The sequence below is a fragment of the Microplitis demolitor genome, chromosome 7 (genome assembly GCF_026212275.2).
Source record: "Microplitis demolitor isolate Queensland-Clemson2020A chromosome 7, iyMicDemo2.1a, whole genome shotgun sequence".
Classification (NCBI taxonomy): domain Eukaryota; kingdom Metazoa; phylum Arthropoda; class Insecta; order Hymenoptera; family Braconidae; genus Microplitis; species Microplitis demolitor.
The window spans coordinates 1,365,880-1,381,773 of NC_068551.1; the positions used below are offsets into that span (position 1 = coordinate 1,365,880).

General features: G+C 38.2%; 1 protein-coding gene across 8 annotated transcripts; it reads right to left on the reverse strand.

The window, feature by feature from the left end:
* Positions 1 to 491: 491 nt before the first annotated feature.
* LOC103570916 (protein PRRC2C) lies at positions 492 to 15,780 on the reverse strand. 8 transcript variants are annotated; one of them, XM_008548813.3, is made up of 13 exons: positions 15,122 to 15,779; positions 14,016 to 14,163; positions 13,683 to 13,943; positions 13,380 to 13,593; positions 12,063 to 12,143; positions 6,010 to 11,957; positions 5,180 to 5,374; positions 4,605 to 5,093; positions 4,391 to 4,526; positions 3,922 to 4,269; positions 3,720 to 3,844; positions 2,957 to 3,209; positions 492 to 2,817 (listed from the first exon to the last, which is right to left on the reverse strand). In XM_008548813.3, the coding sequence occupies exons 2-13, from the start codon at positions 14,106 to 14,108 to the stop codon at positions 2,669 to 2,671; spliced, it is 8,292 nt and encodes a 2,763-aa protein (XP_008547035.1). In that variant the 5' UTR covers positions 14,109 to 14,163; positions 15,122 to 15,779; the 3' UTR covers positions 492 to 2,668. The 8 variants fall into 8 exon arrangements, with proteins under 8 accessions (XP_008547035.1, XP_008547037.1, XP_008547032.1 ...); XM_008548815.3 differs by having other exon boundaries at positions 2,942 to 3,209; positions 3,699 to 3,844; positions 13,800 to 13,943; positions 15,122 to 15,778; XM_008548810.3 differs by having other exon boundaries at positions 2,942 to 3,209; positions 3,699 to 3,844; positions 5,180 to 5,359; positions 15,122 to 15,778.
* Positions 15,781 to 15,894: the final 114 nt, after the last annotated feature.

Below are 15,894 nucleotides of genomic sequence, written 5' to 3' on the forward strand. Positions count from 1 at the left end.
TTCAAAACAAATATTTTATATCAGCCGAGGTACATGCAATTAATAATTCATCATTACTTTACTTAATTATTAATGTAATTAATAACTATAATTATAATAGTAATAGTAATAAAAATTAATAAACGGACTGTGTAAAAGTAATCAATAAGTGAAAAAGGATCGGTGTAAAATTTTATATTTTAAATCGTGTTAATGTTTAAAATTTTTAATTATTATTTAAACTAATTCGCGAATAAATTCATTTCCTATTTATTTTAAATTTAAAAAAACGACACCGATTACTGTGGCTCTGATTTTATTTGTGCGTCAGCACATTTGAAGGCACTCATACCTTCATTACGCCTTAAATTAAATAAACTTTAATTTCATTATTATTATTATCAATATTAATATTTATTTCCTTCGTTTATTATTTTAGTTATTTATTGTACCAAGTATGTTTCATTTTTAAATTTAACCGACACTAGCAATTAAAAAAAAAAAAAAATAAATAAATTTTTTTAATTATTTTATTATCAATTTACATAAATTCGCGTTGTTATTTTTTAAATTATTAATTACCGTTGCACTTTATCGTGTAATTGTTGTGATAGGACAGTGACATGAGATTTTAATAATCAATAATTAATTACACATTTATTATCATTATTATTATTATTATTAATATTTATAATTATTTACCATCCATCTATATCATCTTAGGCGACCTATTCCACTGCATATATAATTTCAAACGCCATTACTTATCAATAATCATTCTTTATATAATTAATTAATTAATTAACCAATTAATTATTTAAAAATCCATAATTACACCATGAGACTCCATTAGACATGACAGCGATCCTCAATTATTTTTTTATAAGCAATCGCTGTTCGAACCCAAATAGACGTGAAAAACTTTTCTTTTTTAAATTTAATTGCCGACAATGCGACTGGCAGTACTTTAATATAAATGAACTAATATATATTTTTATTTGTTAGCTCCCTGGCCGCTTGCTTGAGATCTTAAGAGATAAAATGATAATTTTCACGTGGGTTATTTATATTTATAAATTATAAACACGAATAATGGACCGCAGTACGCTTTTGTTCAATAAAAACTATCGAGTTTTAATTAAATTTTTTTGTTAAATACTAGTCTTTATTAATGATTTATTTTCAATTAATTAATTAATCATTTTTTTTAGTTTTTATTTTAAATTTATTGAATTAGCATCAACTATTATAATTAATGCTCAACTGCAATGAAAAGCTGGAAAATATACAATTGTCTCCTGACTTATTTTCGTGGTTTTTTTTTATGCGGTAGCACATAATTATTATTTTAATTACTCATTACTTAAAACTTTATTAATCCAAACGATTGCTCTAATGTGAGGAAGTACTGTGCAATACAATTAATTAATAATAATTAATAATTAATAATTAATAATGATAATAATAATAATAATAATAATTAATAGTAGTAATTTATATATAAAAAAAAAATAATAAACAAATGCACTAAATCCTCACGATGCATTAAGCGGATTTTAATAATATTTAAAATTTAAATTTAATTGTTGTTACGCTGCAGTGTGATTCCTCCACGGAAAAGACGGATTACCGAGAGACGGTGAATTTTAAAATAAACACCACCGCGCTTCTCAATATCAGCCTTTATTAAGTCAGTCGTCATACATTTTACAATCCAAAACTCACTCATATTTTTTTTTATTAACTTTTTTTTTAAATTCACTTTCCCGCTCAACGAGACAGTCCATTTTTATTTTAATCCTTTTTTTGTTCCTCATACAAATCACGAGCTTCAATAATAAAAGCAGGATTCATTTCTTCGTTTGCCGAGAGTCAAGACATCCGACTCCGTATTGAAAGATCACGTTTGTGGTTCGGGTTTTTTTATTTTTTTATATCAAGTACGATATTAATTAATAATATATTTGTATATATATATATATGTATAAAGTCCGGAAAAATTCACAAAGAAAAATAATCATGAGCACTGATCCAAGCTGGGAATCCCGATTAAATAAAATTGTTTATTTGAATCTTCATTCTTCCCTTCTTCCCCTCCTTTCCTTCTTATATCGATTTCCTCTTAGACTTGGTTATTATTAAACGTTCTTGTGTATTTATGTAGTTATATTTTTTATGATCTGAGTAAGAACAATTGGGTATAGCAATTTTCGCTAAGCTACGAAGGCAAAGTATGCATACACGTCCTGCGGTCTGGCGTCTTTTATTTTTTCATTCTTCATAACTGCCATTTTACTTTAATTATTTTTTTTCTTTCTTTCTTTTATTATTAATAATATTTTTTTTGTTATAAATATTTTTTTATATCCTTGATGCATCGATCTAATCAACTACGATAGTTAATAAGACAGTGATTTGCACGTTCTTATTTAGCCAGTGCAATCGATAATTGATTAAATATACGTGTCCACTATATGTTGTGTCGATAAAATTGTGTTGATTAATTATTAATTATTATTATTATTTTTTTTTATTTTATTCATAATTATCGATAAACCTCTTGGGTATTTTTAAATAATTACTTTTATCCATTTTCATAATTCAAGTGTAGCGTGAAGTCTAAATGATACTTGATATATTTTATTTTAAATTTATTATTCATTATCATCTTGTTTATTATTATTATTATTTACTCATTTTGTTGATTAACTTCTTCTTTATTATCGGTATCTTGCTGTGCTACGTTTGATTTATTACCAGTTCCTTGTCCACCAGCATTACCATCGACTATTTTATCGCTGTGTGAATCAGCTTTATCACTCGGATCTATTTTGTTGCCTAAAAATTAAATTCAATCTTAATTTAAAACTGAAAAAGAAAAAACCATACCGACATAATTAAAAAAAAAATGTGTTTTTTTTTTTTTATTACTAATAAAGATAAGTAAAAAAATTTAACTAACCATTTCGAAACTGACCTTGTCCCGAATAATATTGCTGTTGCATTTTAATATTACGCTGCTGCTGTTGATGAATATTGGGCCTGTGTCGGTTCACTTGGTTTTGTTGCGAGGGTATGCAGTTTTGTTGTTGCTGACTTGGGTTGTTGGGGTTCGGACCCGGTGGAAATGGCACCACGGGTCTTTGGATTGGTGGCGGGTAGCGTTGTTGTGACGGTTGGATACCAGCACGTGGTGGCATACCCATTCCACGGACATTTTGTTGAAGAACCTTTTTTAAATTAATATAGATGATTAATTAATTATTCACGTTAACAATAACATCAATATAGAGGTATGCGAATAATTCAAACTTTCGAATTATTCGTAAATTTTCAAATATTTTTTCAAATTTTAGTCAGAAATAAATAGAGCTCAAGTACAAATTTATAAAAAAATTACTTTTGGTTGCTTCAAAAACTAAACTCTCTTCTAAATAAAACATCAATATGTCAAAGTAAATCAGAATTTTTTCAATTCGAATCGAGTCATTTGAAAAGTTACGAATTATTCGATTAGAATTTAATTAATAGGCTCTAAATTAATTAATTGAGCTTATCAACTAGCATATCACAAGTAAGCTGTACTAAACAAACAACTACTGGATGATTGCTGATGAAATTAAATAACAGAACAATCTAGTGGATGTTAAAAATAAACGGCCAGGGGTGTAATCAATTATAATAAATAAATAAATGAATTAATGATGAATGATACATACATAGTTATTGTAGCTGCTTACCAGAGCAGACTGACTGACGCCCTGATACTGTTGATATTTATGATGCTGAGTTGGACTTGGCTGTGGTTGTTGAGATTGCGATTGTTGCTTACAATTTCGTGATTTAGGTGACGGTATTTGTGGTGCTAAATAAATATAAATTAATACATTAAGATAATTTAATTGAGTAAATGATAATTGATAAACAATTAAAAGTACTAACTTGAACTAAAAACTGAAGCCAAAACATCTTGTTGATTCCCCGATGGGCTTTTCAGTTGTCTGGGTTGTTCTTGTTGCTGATGTTTGCTGAGAAAAGTTGCCGCAGCGTTAGCCGGGCCTTGTAATCCACCAGTGGGATTACGATACTGTTGGGCAGCAGCTGCCGCGGCTATTTGTAGTCCCGATCCAGAGAGAAATTGCGAACTAAAACTCTGTAGACCAACGGGCGTTGCATTACCAGTTGCTAAACTCTGGCTGTGCTGACCAAACCCCTGGAGACCGTAGTGTGTACCCGTTTGTTGTGTGCCTCCGGGTTGGTAAAAGCCCGTTTGCGACCCGGGAAATACATCTGCACATTATTATTATTATTAATTTTAAATTATATGGGTCTAGCTCTTATGTCCTAGTTCATTTTCTTTAAATAAATAAATAAATAAATAATTTTTTTTCCAAGCATTGTTGATAATTACCAGCAGATGTTGCACTGTAGTAACTATTAGCTGTCTGCTGTACATTAGGACCAGGTCTTTGAACCAACTGTGAATTTCCCATGTAATTTCCACTGACACCTAGCACTTGGTTTGGATCATACGGTATGTACGCCAACTGGAATGAGTTTATAAATAAATAAATCGATAATTTCAGCAGTAGCTAAAATAATAATTGATGAGTAACTATAATTACTTGATTGGGTTGAGCAGATTGTGCTTGAAAATGTGGCGCCTTGGTACCGATAGCGCCAATAGACTGGGATGAAGGTTTGACACTCGCTGACATGAGTGAATTTGAGGATGAATTTATCAAGACAGTGTTTGGATTATTGCTTAGCTGTTGATTTTGTCCAAAAGGCGGAGCAGCTGCCGCGGGAATACGATACTGTGACAAATTGTTTTGATACATGTCGGGCGCTGCTGCATTGGGAGCGTGTGGTGGTGGCGGTGGCTGTTGTAAGTAGACGTTCTGTTGGTTAAATGAACTCTGTAGAGAAGGACCGTATGGTGGATACTGAGTAAAAGGTGATCGACTCTGATCCAACTGGAATGCACCATAAAGACTACCAGCTTGAGCGGGTAACTGACCAGAGCCAGTATTAAATAGTACTGCTGGTGGCGATGGAATAGCAGACATACTGCCGTACTGTGCTGCCTGTGATCCTGGATACTGTGGAAATTCCTGTTAATTATAAAATATTTTGTTTATTGAATTAATAAATTATAAATTATTGAACATTTAATGATGATGGTGATTATTTTGTTTACCTGATAATTTATGTGAGAGGGTTGTCCAGTAGAATTGAATGGAGGAGGACTCAGGGGACCTTGAAGACTGGCTGGCGGATGCCCAATGGGACTCTGGCCAGGGCCAATGGGACTGGGACCAGGTACAGTGGAGCCTGTTTGCGCGCCGCCACTCCCGGAGGATTGCTGCTGCGGCTTCACCTGCGGGGGAACCAGCTGCGCATCAGGCAAAGAGTCAGCATTTTCCCACAGGGGACAGGATAATATTGTATATACATTTCGTTTTTTCTTTATTTTATTCGTTATCAGTTTATCTATTCACATCACTTTAAATTACCCATACTTACCCGCGGGTTGTAATTATTACTTTAAAATAAAGTTATTTTACTGTTAATTACTAAGAAACGGTATAATTAAATTTCATTTAAAATAGACTAGGATGATTGAGCGAGTAAATGAATTCCAAGCTCTACTTTGGAGTTGAGGGGATTCTTCAACTGTCAGAATGTATTAAAATTTTTTTAATTACTTAGTTATTAATTAGGAGTCAAACAAAATTTTGAAATTGGAATTATAAAATTGACATCAAAATTTTACTGAAATTTATTTTTCAAATTTCGTTAAACTCCCAATTGATGTCAAAATTGATAATAAAATTTTTATACTTTTGACAGTTGAGTCATTGAAAATTTTTAAAAAGTGAAGGGAACTGAGTATGGCTTTAAAAAAAATAAAGTTAACAAACTGAGGTTAATTTCTAGTGATGTCATAGTCAATGTTAATGAGACACGTGGTTGCGTGATAAATAATTGTTAAAATATATAATAAAATTAATAAAAAATGAAACTCACCTTGCATACATTTGTTGAGGTCGCGATTTCATTTTTCATGTTATTCTGATTGTACTGCGGATGCGGACTGTACGTGTCCTCAACATCCCCGGTCTCGAAACTCTGAGGAAAACTATTTGCCGTGGATACAACGCTGCCGTCCTCGTGCTCTACTACAGTCGGCATCGACGCATTCTCCCATACTTTCTTAACAGATGCAATCTTAAGATTAAGTTCAGCAGTTGACGGCGAAATGGTGCTTTGGACGCCGGTCATGTGCATTGACCGCGGCATGCCGATGCTTTTACTTTTTTCATCAGTTAATTGTGATAAGTCAGCGTCAAAAGTAAAGTCAAGTTTCATATCAGCGCTGTCTTCACTTTTGTTGAATGACAGTGGCATTTGAATCGGATCTTGAGATTTATCTTTTATCAATTCATTAGCAGGCTTACTGGAGAATGCAACTGACAGCGCTTGCTGCTGCTGCTGCTGTTGCTGATGCTGCAGTTGGTTGGTGTCGTCATCCATGTCGCGTTTGTCGACAACACGCTGAGGCGGTTTCATGTGATTTGAAAATTTCGACTTGATCGCCATCTCCGGACCAGTCTTTGTTGTCTTCGAATAATTCGTGTTTTCAAAAATCAGAGTTTGAACGGGTGGCGACGACGCATCTGACACATTTTTATCAACAGTCGTTTCTTTCGTAGGCTTTATTATTTTTTCACCACTTGGTGAATTACGCTGACTGCTACCGGCAGATGCTACTTGCTCGTTGATGTCGTGTTGATGATCAGAGCCAGTTAACCCGGACATTAATTGGATGTCTGCTGGAATATTCGAGTTCGGTGAATTCGATCTCAATTGACTTGTAAACGGTTTATCCCAGGCATTTACAGATGGGGGTGGCGCTGGACCACTTCCGCCGTTGCCTCCGTTGCCGTTGCCACCGTTACCGGCTGATGAATCTTTAATGTAATTTGAATTAGCGTTTACTTTATTTGAGTCAGTACTGCCATCGGAATTCAAATGTTGCTGCTGCTGTTTAGCCAACTTCTGTTTCTGGAATCTGGGCGCAAGTTTATTACGATTCGGATTCCTGTCAAATGACTTGGGCATATTTGCGGGTTGTGGAATTGGTTGACCCAACAGAGGCGGTATGTTTTGAATTTGCTGTGGCGTAGGAGGCTGCGGCCCATTGGACTTTGATTTAGAACGATCGCGTTCACGTTCCTTGTCTTTTTCTCTACGCGACGGCGGTTTATTGGGCTCTTCCTTCAACTGTCCGTGTCGGGAATCTTTTAGATTCTTTTTCGACCGAACCTCCTGGAATCCATCAGCGTCGACTTTATCTTCAGCACTGTTCCCACCGTCATCACCACCAGTCGAGTAACTATTGGCCTCAATTTCCGATTCTACTGATTTTTTATCACGACTCTGTGATTTTTTATTGATATCTTTCATCACCTGATCCACAAGATTTGGATCGCTTAATTTTATTTCATCAACGCGGTTAATTGTCGTTTCCTTCAGACCTTTTTCCGTCATCGGACCGCTGTTAGCGGATCCTTGACTCCTTGGTCTGCCATTTTGTGTCTGTGTACCTCCGCCACCTCCACCTTGGGGTGGTAGCATATTACCGGAATGATTGCGCTGATTAAAAGCAGCGTTCTGTGCATTTCGTTTCTCAGCACCTGGAGCACGTGAACTGACGTTAGATTTAGATTTTTCACGTTGATCACGATTATTACCTATTTGTTCATGTCTACGATTATTCTGCGAGTTACTGTTATTATTTCCAGTAGTCTGATTACCCCCAGCACCAGCACCGCCACCGCGATGTTTATTGTGAGCATTTCGCGAATCCTTGTGATCATCAATATGTTCCTCGCTGTTCTCCGAAGTTGTCTCCCACTCTTCGTTACCAACATCAGCTGAATTAGACTTAACTGGATTTCCACCACGAGGACGCTCGCGGTTGTCACGCCCGCGTCGACTTCCACTGCGTGGTCTTTTGGATCTCGAGTCATCTTTCTTCGGCTGATTCTTCTGTAATCCTGCGGGATGACTCACGTTGCCGTGAACTGAGTCATGTTTTTGCCCTCCTTGATTGGCTGGTACGTTTGGTGATTTATTGCGTCTACCAGTGATACCTGCCGTGAGTGCTTGCTGTTTTGCAATCATCTTATCGTCCGATGACTCAATTGTTGAGCTCTGATTGTTGTCGACTTCTATCGCCGGTGATGGAGAACTCTGTGACCCGGCATTCTTGTCGTCGGCGTTGATTCTCTCGGTGGAGAACGGGCTCTTGCTGGGTGGTGGTCCATACCCTTCCATCCTACCACCGGAAGTTGCTCCACGTGATCGAAACCCACCACGACCACGTCTAGAAGGTTCACCCGAGGGCGCGAAACCTTCGCGACTTGGTCGTCCGTCAAATCCTCCGCGTTTTTCACCGCGACTCGGTGGATATTCATTGCTGCGTTTGTCATCGCGTCTTGACACTTCGCGGTTGCGTTCATCTTTGTCGTTTTTCTGGGCAACAGGTTTGGGTGAAACAGCAGATCTTCGTTCTTCTTTACTCGACTCAGTTGAACCAGAAATTTCATCCCCACTTACTTCCGAATCCGTGTGACCGTATGATCCACTTTTAGCAGAACCAGGACGTCCCATTGATCGCGACCCGCCACCACGGCGACCACGTGTCTCGGAACCACGCCATCCACGTGTGTAAACATTGTAAGCACCGCCCCATGTACGGCCACCACGTGATGATGATTCCCGTCCACGGAAGCTGCCACTGTTGGTCCGATTCCTCACATTCTTGTCACGTTTCTCGTCTTTCGGATCATCTTTAATTTCCTCATTGTGCTGCGATTCTTCACGTTTTTCAACGATCAATTTTTCCATACTGGCTTTCAATTCACTTATATCTTTTTCATCTTTAGCCGCAGACTCTTGAGTAATTATTTTTTCTTCATTCTTTTCAAAGGTCGGTGAAACAGCGTCTGCCCAGGCTTTCGGTGAGTTGTCATTTCTTTCGACAGTAACAGCAGATCGCGTTGTCTCGGGAGTCCGTTCTAATTTTCTATTCCAAACTTCCGGTTCTTTTTTCGTATCCGCAGGTAATTCTTTATTATCCTTTTTGTCTGAATCTCCAGCATTACTTCCGCTACTGATTCCACTATTGCTGCTGCTTCCACCGCCACGCTTAAGCTGAGTGAGATTCCGTTTTTCGCTTTTCAATTCTTCTGCTTGGAGTTTTTCACGGGTAATAGGACCGGGGACTTGTCTCCTATCTCTTTCACGCTCACGATGATGATCATCGCGATACAGCTCACGTTTTTTATCCTCGTAATCAGTTAAATCGTGAACCCAAGAAGACGAATCACGTGATTTATGAAAATCATCATCGCGCAAGGAAGAAGTTTTTGATTCACGGGATGCACGTGAGTCGCGTGAATCCGGTCGCTGTGGTCGTTCATTTCTGTCGATACGATCATCGCGGGATATTAATAAAGGCTCACGACGATTGTCGTCAGTGGAAGGGCCGCGTTCATCACGACGGGTATCTCCAGCCCACTCTCCGCTTTCAGAACGTTCCCGCTGTGACTCGCGATCATCCATAGAGTCCTGCTGGCTTGACTGTTTCATGTACGAACTGCTTTCGTAATCTTTTTCTCTGATGTCACGGCTATCACGGGTATCGCGACTGTCGCGGGAATCACGATTGTCGCGAGCATCACGACTGTCGCGACCGTCTCTGGTATCGCGGTCACGAAAGTCTCGAGTGTCTTTGAAGTCACGCGAGTCCCGTGAGTTACGTGAATGTGAATCTCTGTCTTTGTTATCATCGTAATTGCGATCACGTTCGCGCTCACGTTCCCAGGATTCACGACCACCATGTTGTCTATCATCATGATCACGTGCGTAATCGTCTTTGTAGCCTCCTCCGCTGCCTCTATTGTAGTCATCATGGTAGCCAGATTTACGGGAATCAAATATATGGTGTATAGCCGGTCGGAATCTGTCATCGCGTGATCGCTGGTTTCCGTGATCACGAGACGGAGGACGTGGATCGTCATCAAGTGGATTAGTTATGTCTGAATCAGTGCGACGACGTTGTGGCAGTGGCATTGAGTGAGATTGCTTGACGCCGCTTGAATTTGATGAGTTGTGAGAGGACCATCTTGCTGGATCATATTGCTGAGAAAAGGGGACGTTGGGTTGCGAAGTTGTTCTTTCGGCGCTTGGTGAGACGCGATTGTACCCACCACCGCTTCTCTCGGCTTGCTGTTTCTGAAAACGCGGTGGCAAATTACTCTGGAATTGCCGGGAGAATGCTGGCTGATCACGGTCGCGGTTCTCGCGATCACGGTCACGGTTTTCACGCTGATCACGGTCGCGTTCTCTTTCTGCGCGTGTAACATCCTGTGGTCTAATAAAATTGGAACGGTTTGAAGAAAAATCACCAGCTGGCTCTCTAGTGTCTCTGCTTTCCCTGGTATCTCTAATGTCTCTAGTATCTCTGTTGTCTCTATTATCTCTGGTGTCTCTGGTGTCTCTAGTGTCTCGGGTGTCTCTGGTATCTCTAGTGTCGCGATTCTCACGTATCAATTCACGGTCACGTGAATCACGAGCTACCTTATTGTTCTCATCCTTACCCTCGGAAGATGTGCGTGAACGTTCACGATCACGGCTTTCACGCTCGCGATTCTCTCGTTCGCGCTCCCACTCAGGCACGGGTATAGGCACTGGTGGAATATTTATCAAACCTTTCGTCTCGGGAATAGACACAGCATCATCATCTTTCTTAGCCATTTTCTTTTTCATTTTTTGTTCTAAATCCTGTAATTTTTTAGCTGCCGCCTGCTTAGATTCTTGAAAACGTTTTTCCTCTTCTTCTTTGCGTTGACGCGCACGTACGACAGCCGAAGCAACTATCTCGCCGTGCTCACGTCTACGTTGATTCCATATTTCTTCTTCCTCGACTCCTCTGAGAGGATGAGCGGGACGCATGGGCGGTTGGGTTGATTGATTGTAGTTGTCTCTTATCGGAGGGCCATTGGTGCCACGATAATCGCGCGGAGGTCCGTTAGGACCAGGGCCACCTTGACCGGAGCCTATTCTATCTTGATACCACGGACGATGTGCTGATGACAAATCACCCCGGGTATCTTTAGTGTCTCTAGGCGATTCATTGTCTCTAAGTCTTTCTTTGTCGTCAAGCGAACTATCAGACTGAACTTTATCATCTTTCGGCGGTGACTGTTCCACCTTTTCATCCTTTTTCATAGTCATTGCATTAGCATTTGTATTATTAGAACTCGAATTAACGTGTGAATTAGCATCTGGTTCATTTTCATCGTCACTGAACGCCAGTTTCTGATTATAATCAATATCATCGTGGGCAGCCCAACCAGGATCATGTGAAATATCATCCATTCGTGTTAAATCCTCTTCCTTAATAATAGGACGTGTAATAACTTCATCATCCACGGGGGGACGTTCACGCTCCTGCGGGGCTCGAGACTGAGGCGTAAAACGGTCGGTCGGATTGAAACGCGGCCGGGGTCCGCCACCGCCTCCTCCACCTCCACCTCCACCACTTGCACTTGTCATATTCGACGGTATTTGTGGAGGAAAACCACCAGCTGCTGGAAAGTTTCCTCGATTGTACATAAATGGGGGAATAAGTCCACGATAGTGATGTAAATTTGGGCCAGGAGTTGCTGCTGTTGCATTGCTTCCACTCGAGGATACAGCGGCGCCTTGATTCGGTTGGCCTGCCGGGACCGAACCCATGGCAGGCGACTGTCCCAAGCTCGGACGTCCGCCACCTAGTCCTTCTGAGTGTCCTGGCGTTCCTACAATACCTACAGGGGGGCCCTGGCCCACCTGAGTACTCCCACCTCCTGTACCAGCTCCAGCTCCTGGTGTGCGGCTTCCACCTTGTATCCAGCTCCCCTCCGCTAAAATTTATTATTTAATTTAATTAATCGTTCAAAAGCACAATTATTTACCCAGTACTTAAATTAAAACGTAAATTAATTTATTTATTTATTAATCGTAATTACTTTGTGGCCGCAGACTCGGTCCAGGTCCGTACTGGGCATTCAGCTCGCGGTTTTGTGACTGTTGCTGTCCTACTGGAGCACCTATTGAATAAAAAAATAATCAACGTTATTTTTTTTTTGTTCTTTAGTTAAAAAAAATAAATAAATAAATAAAACAAGACAACCAGCATTAACATTTAAAAAATAAATAATTATTTATGTGCAGTATTTTTACAGACAAATAAAATAAAAATAAAATGATGTATCATTGGTTTTAAATTTTAAAAAATAAGTAATTAAATATTTTTAATTAGCGACGCAGAGAACCCCGGACTGTTAGGAATAAATCATTGGATCAAGGTCAAGCATTAAAATAAAATAATTATTTAGACAACTAGCAAACGATAAAAAAAAAATGATTTTTTTTTTCCTATGCTCAACCAATTACAATCATATCTACCAACTGAAACATCAAAGCTAGTAAATAAAAAGTATTTTAATTTAAATAAATATAAACAGGTGATTGAGGTATACAGGGTAATAAAAAAAAAAAAGCTGTATCCTAAAAGATGCAGTGACAAAATAGGAGTCGATAAATAGAGAGAAAAAATATTAAAAAAAAAAAAAAAACAGACTACTGGTAAGGACAGTAATCGGAAAACTAGTTAGCTACATTGGCGAACAGCATCCCACCTGAGTGGTTGTGGGGATACGGCTGTTGCGGTAGCAACGATTGATGCTGGGCATTGACCGAGATGACATTTGAAGCTGTCGAGGAGGACGACTGTTGAGTGGTAGTCTGTTGGTTCCCGTTGTTGCTGTTCGTTACTGAGACCGAGGGCTGTCCACTGAGACTGGGAAACTCGTGTTGGAACTGCGGGGACTGATGGGCGAGGAAACTCAGTCCTAGGGCACCTCTTCCCGGTCTCCCGCCCCCCACGAGTCCCGCGTAACCAACCGCAGCTGACACGACGGGTGTACCTATCGATTAATATGCGCCATTCGATCGACAACGCCCGATTTCATATTGTGTTTCTTTTTATTTTATCATTATTACTATTATTATACTCTATATTTACTGTATTAGTTTACTTGCTACATTAAAACGGGACATATCGATACTAAGTATCGATGTCCCTAAAAGTCTTACAACACGTCTAAGTCACCACTAACGCTGATAATAATTAGTACCGTAAATCTATTGATTTGGTACAACCCATCATAAATATGTGTATATATTTCATAATTAAATAAAATTCTAATGTAATTAATTATTTAGCGAATAATTAAAATTAAAATTACAGTAATTTAATTATTGATAGATTGATATTGACGTACCGGCATCCCCGGGTCTGCTCATAATTGCACTCCATGATGATTTGTTCCCTGATTGTTCGGAGGAATGTGGAGACTGGGTTGTGTTCTGCTGCTGCTGCTGCTGTTGCTGACTTGGCAGTGACTGGGGCTGCTGTTGCTGTGATGGAGGTGAAGCTGCTGCCACCGATGGCTGGACTGAGGTCGTCGCAGGCGCACATTGTGGCGATGAGTTAGTCTGAAAATCATCAGGGATATTGTAGTTTTAATTGTCAAGATTGAAGTTGTAATGAAGCGATTGGGTAATAAATTTGTGGTGTAAATTACAGTTGAAGTGTCAGATAACGGAGCAGCTGTTGCGTTGGTAGTTGTTGTAGTATTAGTATTAGGTGATTGTTCCTTAGTTGTTGCCCAACCGCTTCCGCCACTAGGTACAAGACTTACAGCTGGATCACTGCTGCTGTATTCACTTTTTAAACTAGGCAAATTAGCCGGTGGACGCCGTGCCGAAGGCACCTTTCCCAAACTCTGCATTCCATGTTTCCGTGGTAATGTGCTTTTTTGTTGGTGTTGTTCCAATGATTCTCCCTGGATAAATTTATTGTCTTACGTTAACTATCAATCAACGTTAATATAATTTTTAATAATTACGATACTTACCCTGCTCACCCGGTACAAACTATTGATATCTAGCGATTGAAACTTTGATTTTCCTTTCTCCCCCTTCGACACGATCCCCGACAGAGTAGACATGCTGTCTGCAGGCAACCATTTAGTACCACTCAGACCCAACGAACGAACCCTTTGTCTAAAAAAAAATAATTATTCATTCTTTTATTTATTTATTTATTTATTTACCAGCTCATCAGACGTAAAAATATTCAAATTGATACCAAGATGATAACAATGGAATGCGTAAGTGCGCAAAAAACTTAAACAGCGAGAGTAAATTTCTGATACGAAGCGCGAAAAAAAAAATTTAAATGATACATAAATATTAAAATTAATAAATATAAATAAAAATATAATAGTTTAGCGCGTCGTGATTGCGGCAATGGAACGTAAAAGGCTGACAAGAGGCCGGAATTGGCTGTGTCCGTAGTTTGCCAAGGAAAAGCTTTGTTGCATTGCCTCGCGTTTAGACGAGCGGGAGTCCAATAAGAGACCGAAAGACAAAGACGGCGATACTTAGTTGTGGCTCAACGTCTCCTGACATTATTGGCGGCTTTGATTTTAAATAAATAAATAAATAAATTTATTAATAATTAAATTCACTTGCCGAATAATACGAGGATATTTATAATTAATTACTAATCAATAAAAAAAATATTAATAATTACTGATTAAATATTATTATTATCGTAATATAAATATTACCAATAATAATAATAATGAATGAATGGGGATGAATTGACGCCGTTGAATGACCCAACCCTGTCCGCAAAAGTCGCCGATGTCAAATGGCCCGTAGTCAAAACAAATCGGCACTAAATTCCCAGAGCGAACACTTAATTTAATTAATCACATAATTAAACAATAAAATAACACAAATAACGGGATATAAATAATAAAAAAAAGCTCGTGACTCTACAACAAATAAAATAATTACACTTGAAATTACAGACTATCCAGTAGACTTTCTCGTCCCTTTTATTGGACGGCAAACTGCGTTGACGAAATAGCAGGAGCGGAGACGTAGAAAAAAAAAAGAAAACTAAAGGATGCGTACTAGAGGATAGAAAGAATAAATGAAAATAACAAATTACCTTGGTCCGTCCAAATGGGTATCAGTTCACAAACGGATTTAAATCCCAATAATAATAAATTTAATAAACGATCGCCGCGGATTTAATTTGGGAAAAATGTTTTAAAATGGTTTTGTGGGGACTACACACAACTCTCTCGGGGTATATGATTATTATATACGTTTCTTAACGAATTTATTGGGTATACTTGTTCTTCTTCTCACAATTCGTCCAAGATGGCGAATGCGCGACTCGGACACGGACTCCACCAGCAAACTTTACGACTTTCGGCTGGCTCTCTGTTCTTCTCTCTTCTGCGATCAATACAATTACGTCATGCGTTTTAAATTATCAACTTTGTCGTGAGATGTCACTTTTATCGTTATTCCGACTGTTGCTGGATCCTGTCTCCTCTCACTCGCTTCTCTATATCTCCATTCACTCAAATTTTTATTTTATTACTTTTTTTTTTATCTCAAACTATTATTCACTTTTTATTTTATTTTATAAATTAATTATGCGTTAAATAAACACCCGCGATTTAGATAATTACTATTTATAAATTATTTATTTTATTTAAATATACTGGAATTTAATAAATACTTTTAGTGGTCAAAAAAAAAATTTTCAGTCTATGCGAAATAATCGAGATTTTGTTTAGTTTCCGGTTCAGCTCCCGGATGACTCATGGCGCTAGCGTCGCATTCCTTAAATTATTGTCAAGACAACTTATTTATTTATATATTTTTATTTATTTTATCAATTTTAAAATTTACTGCAGGCAAAAATTTTTC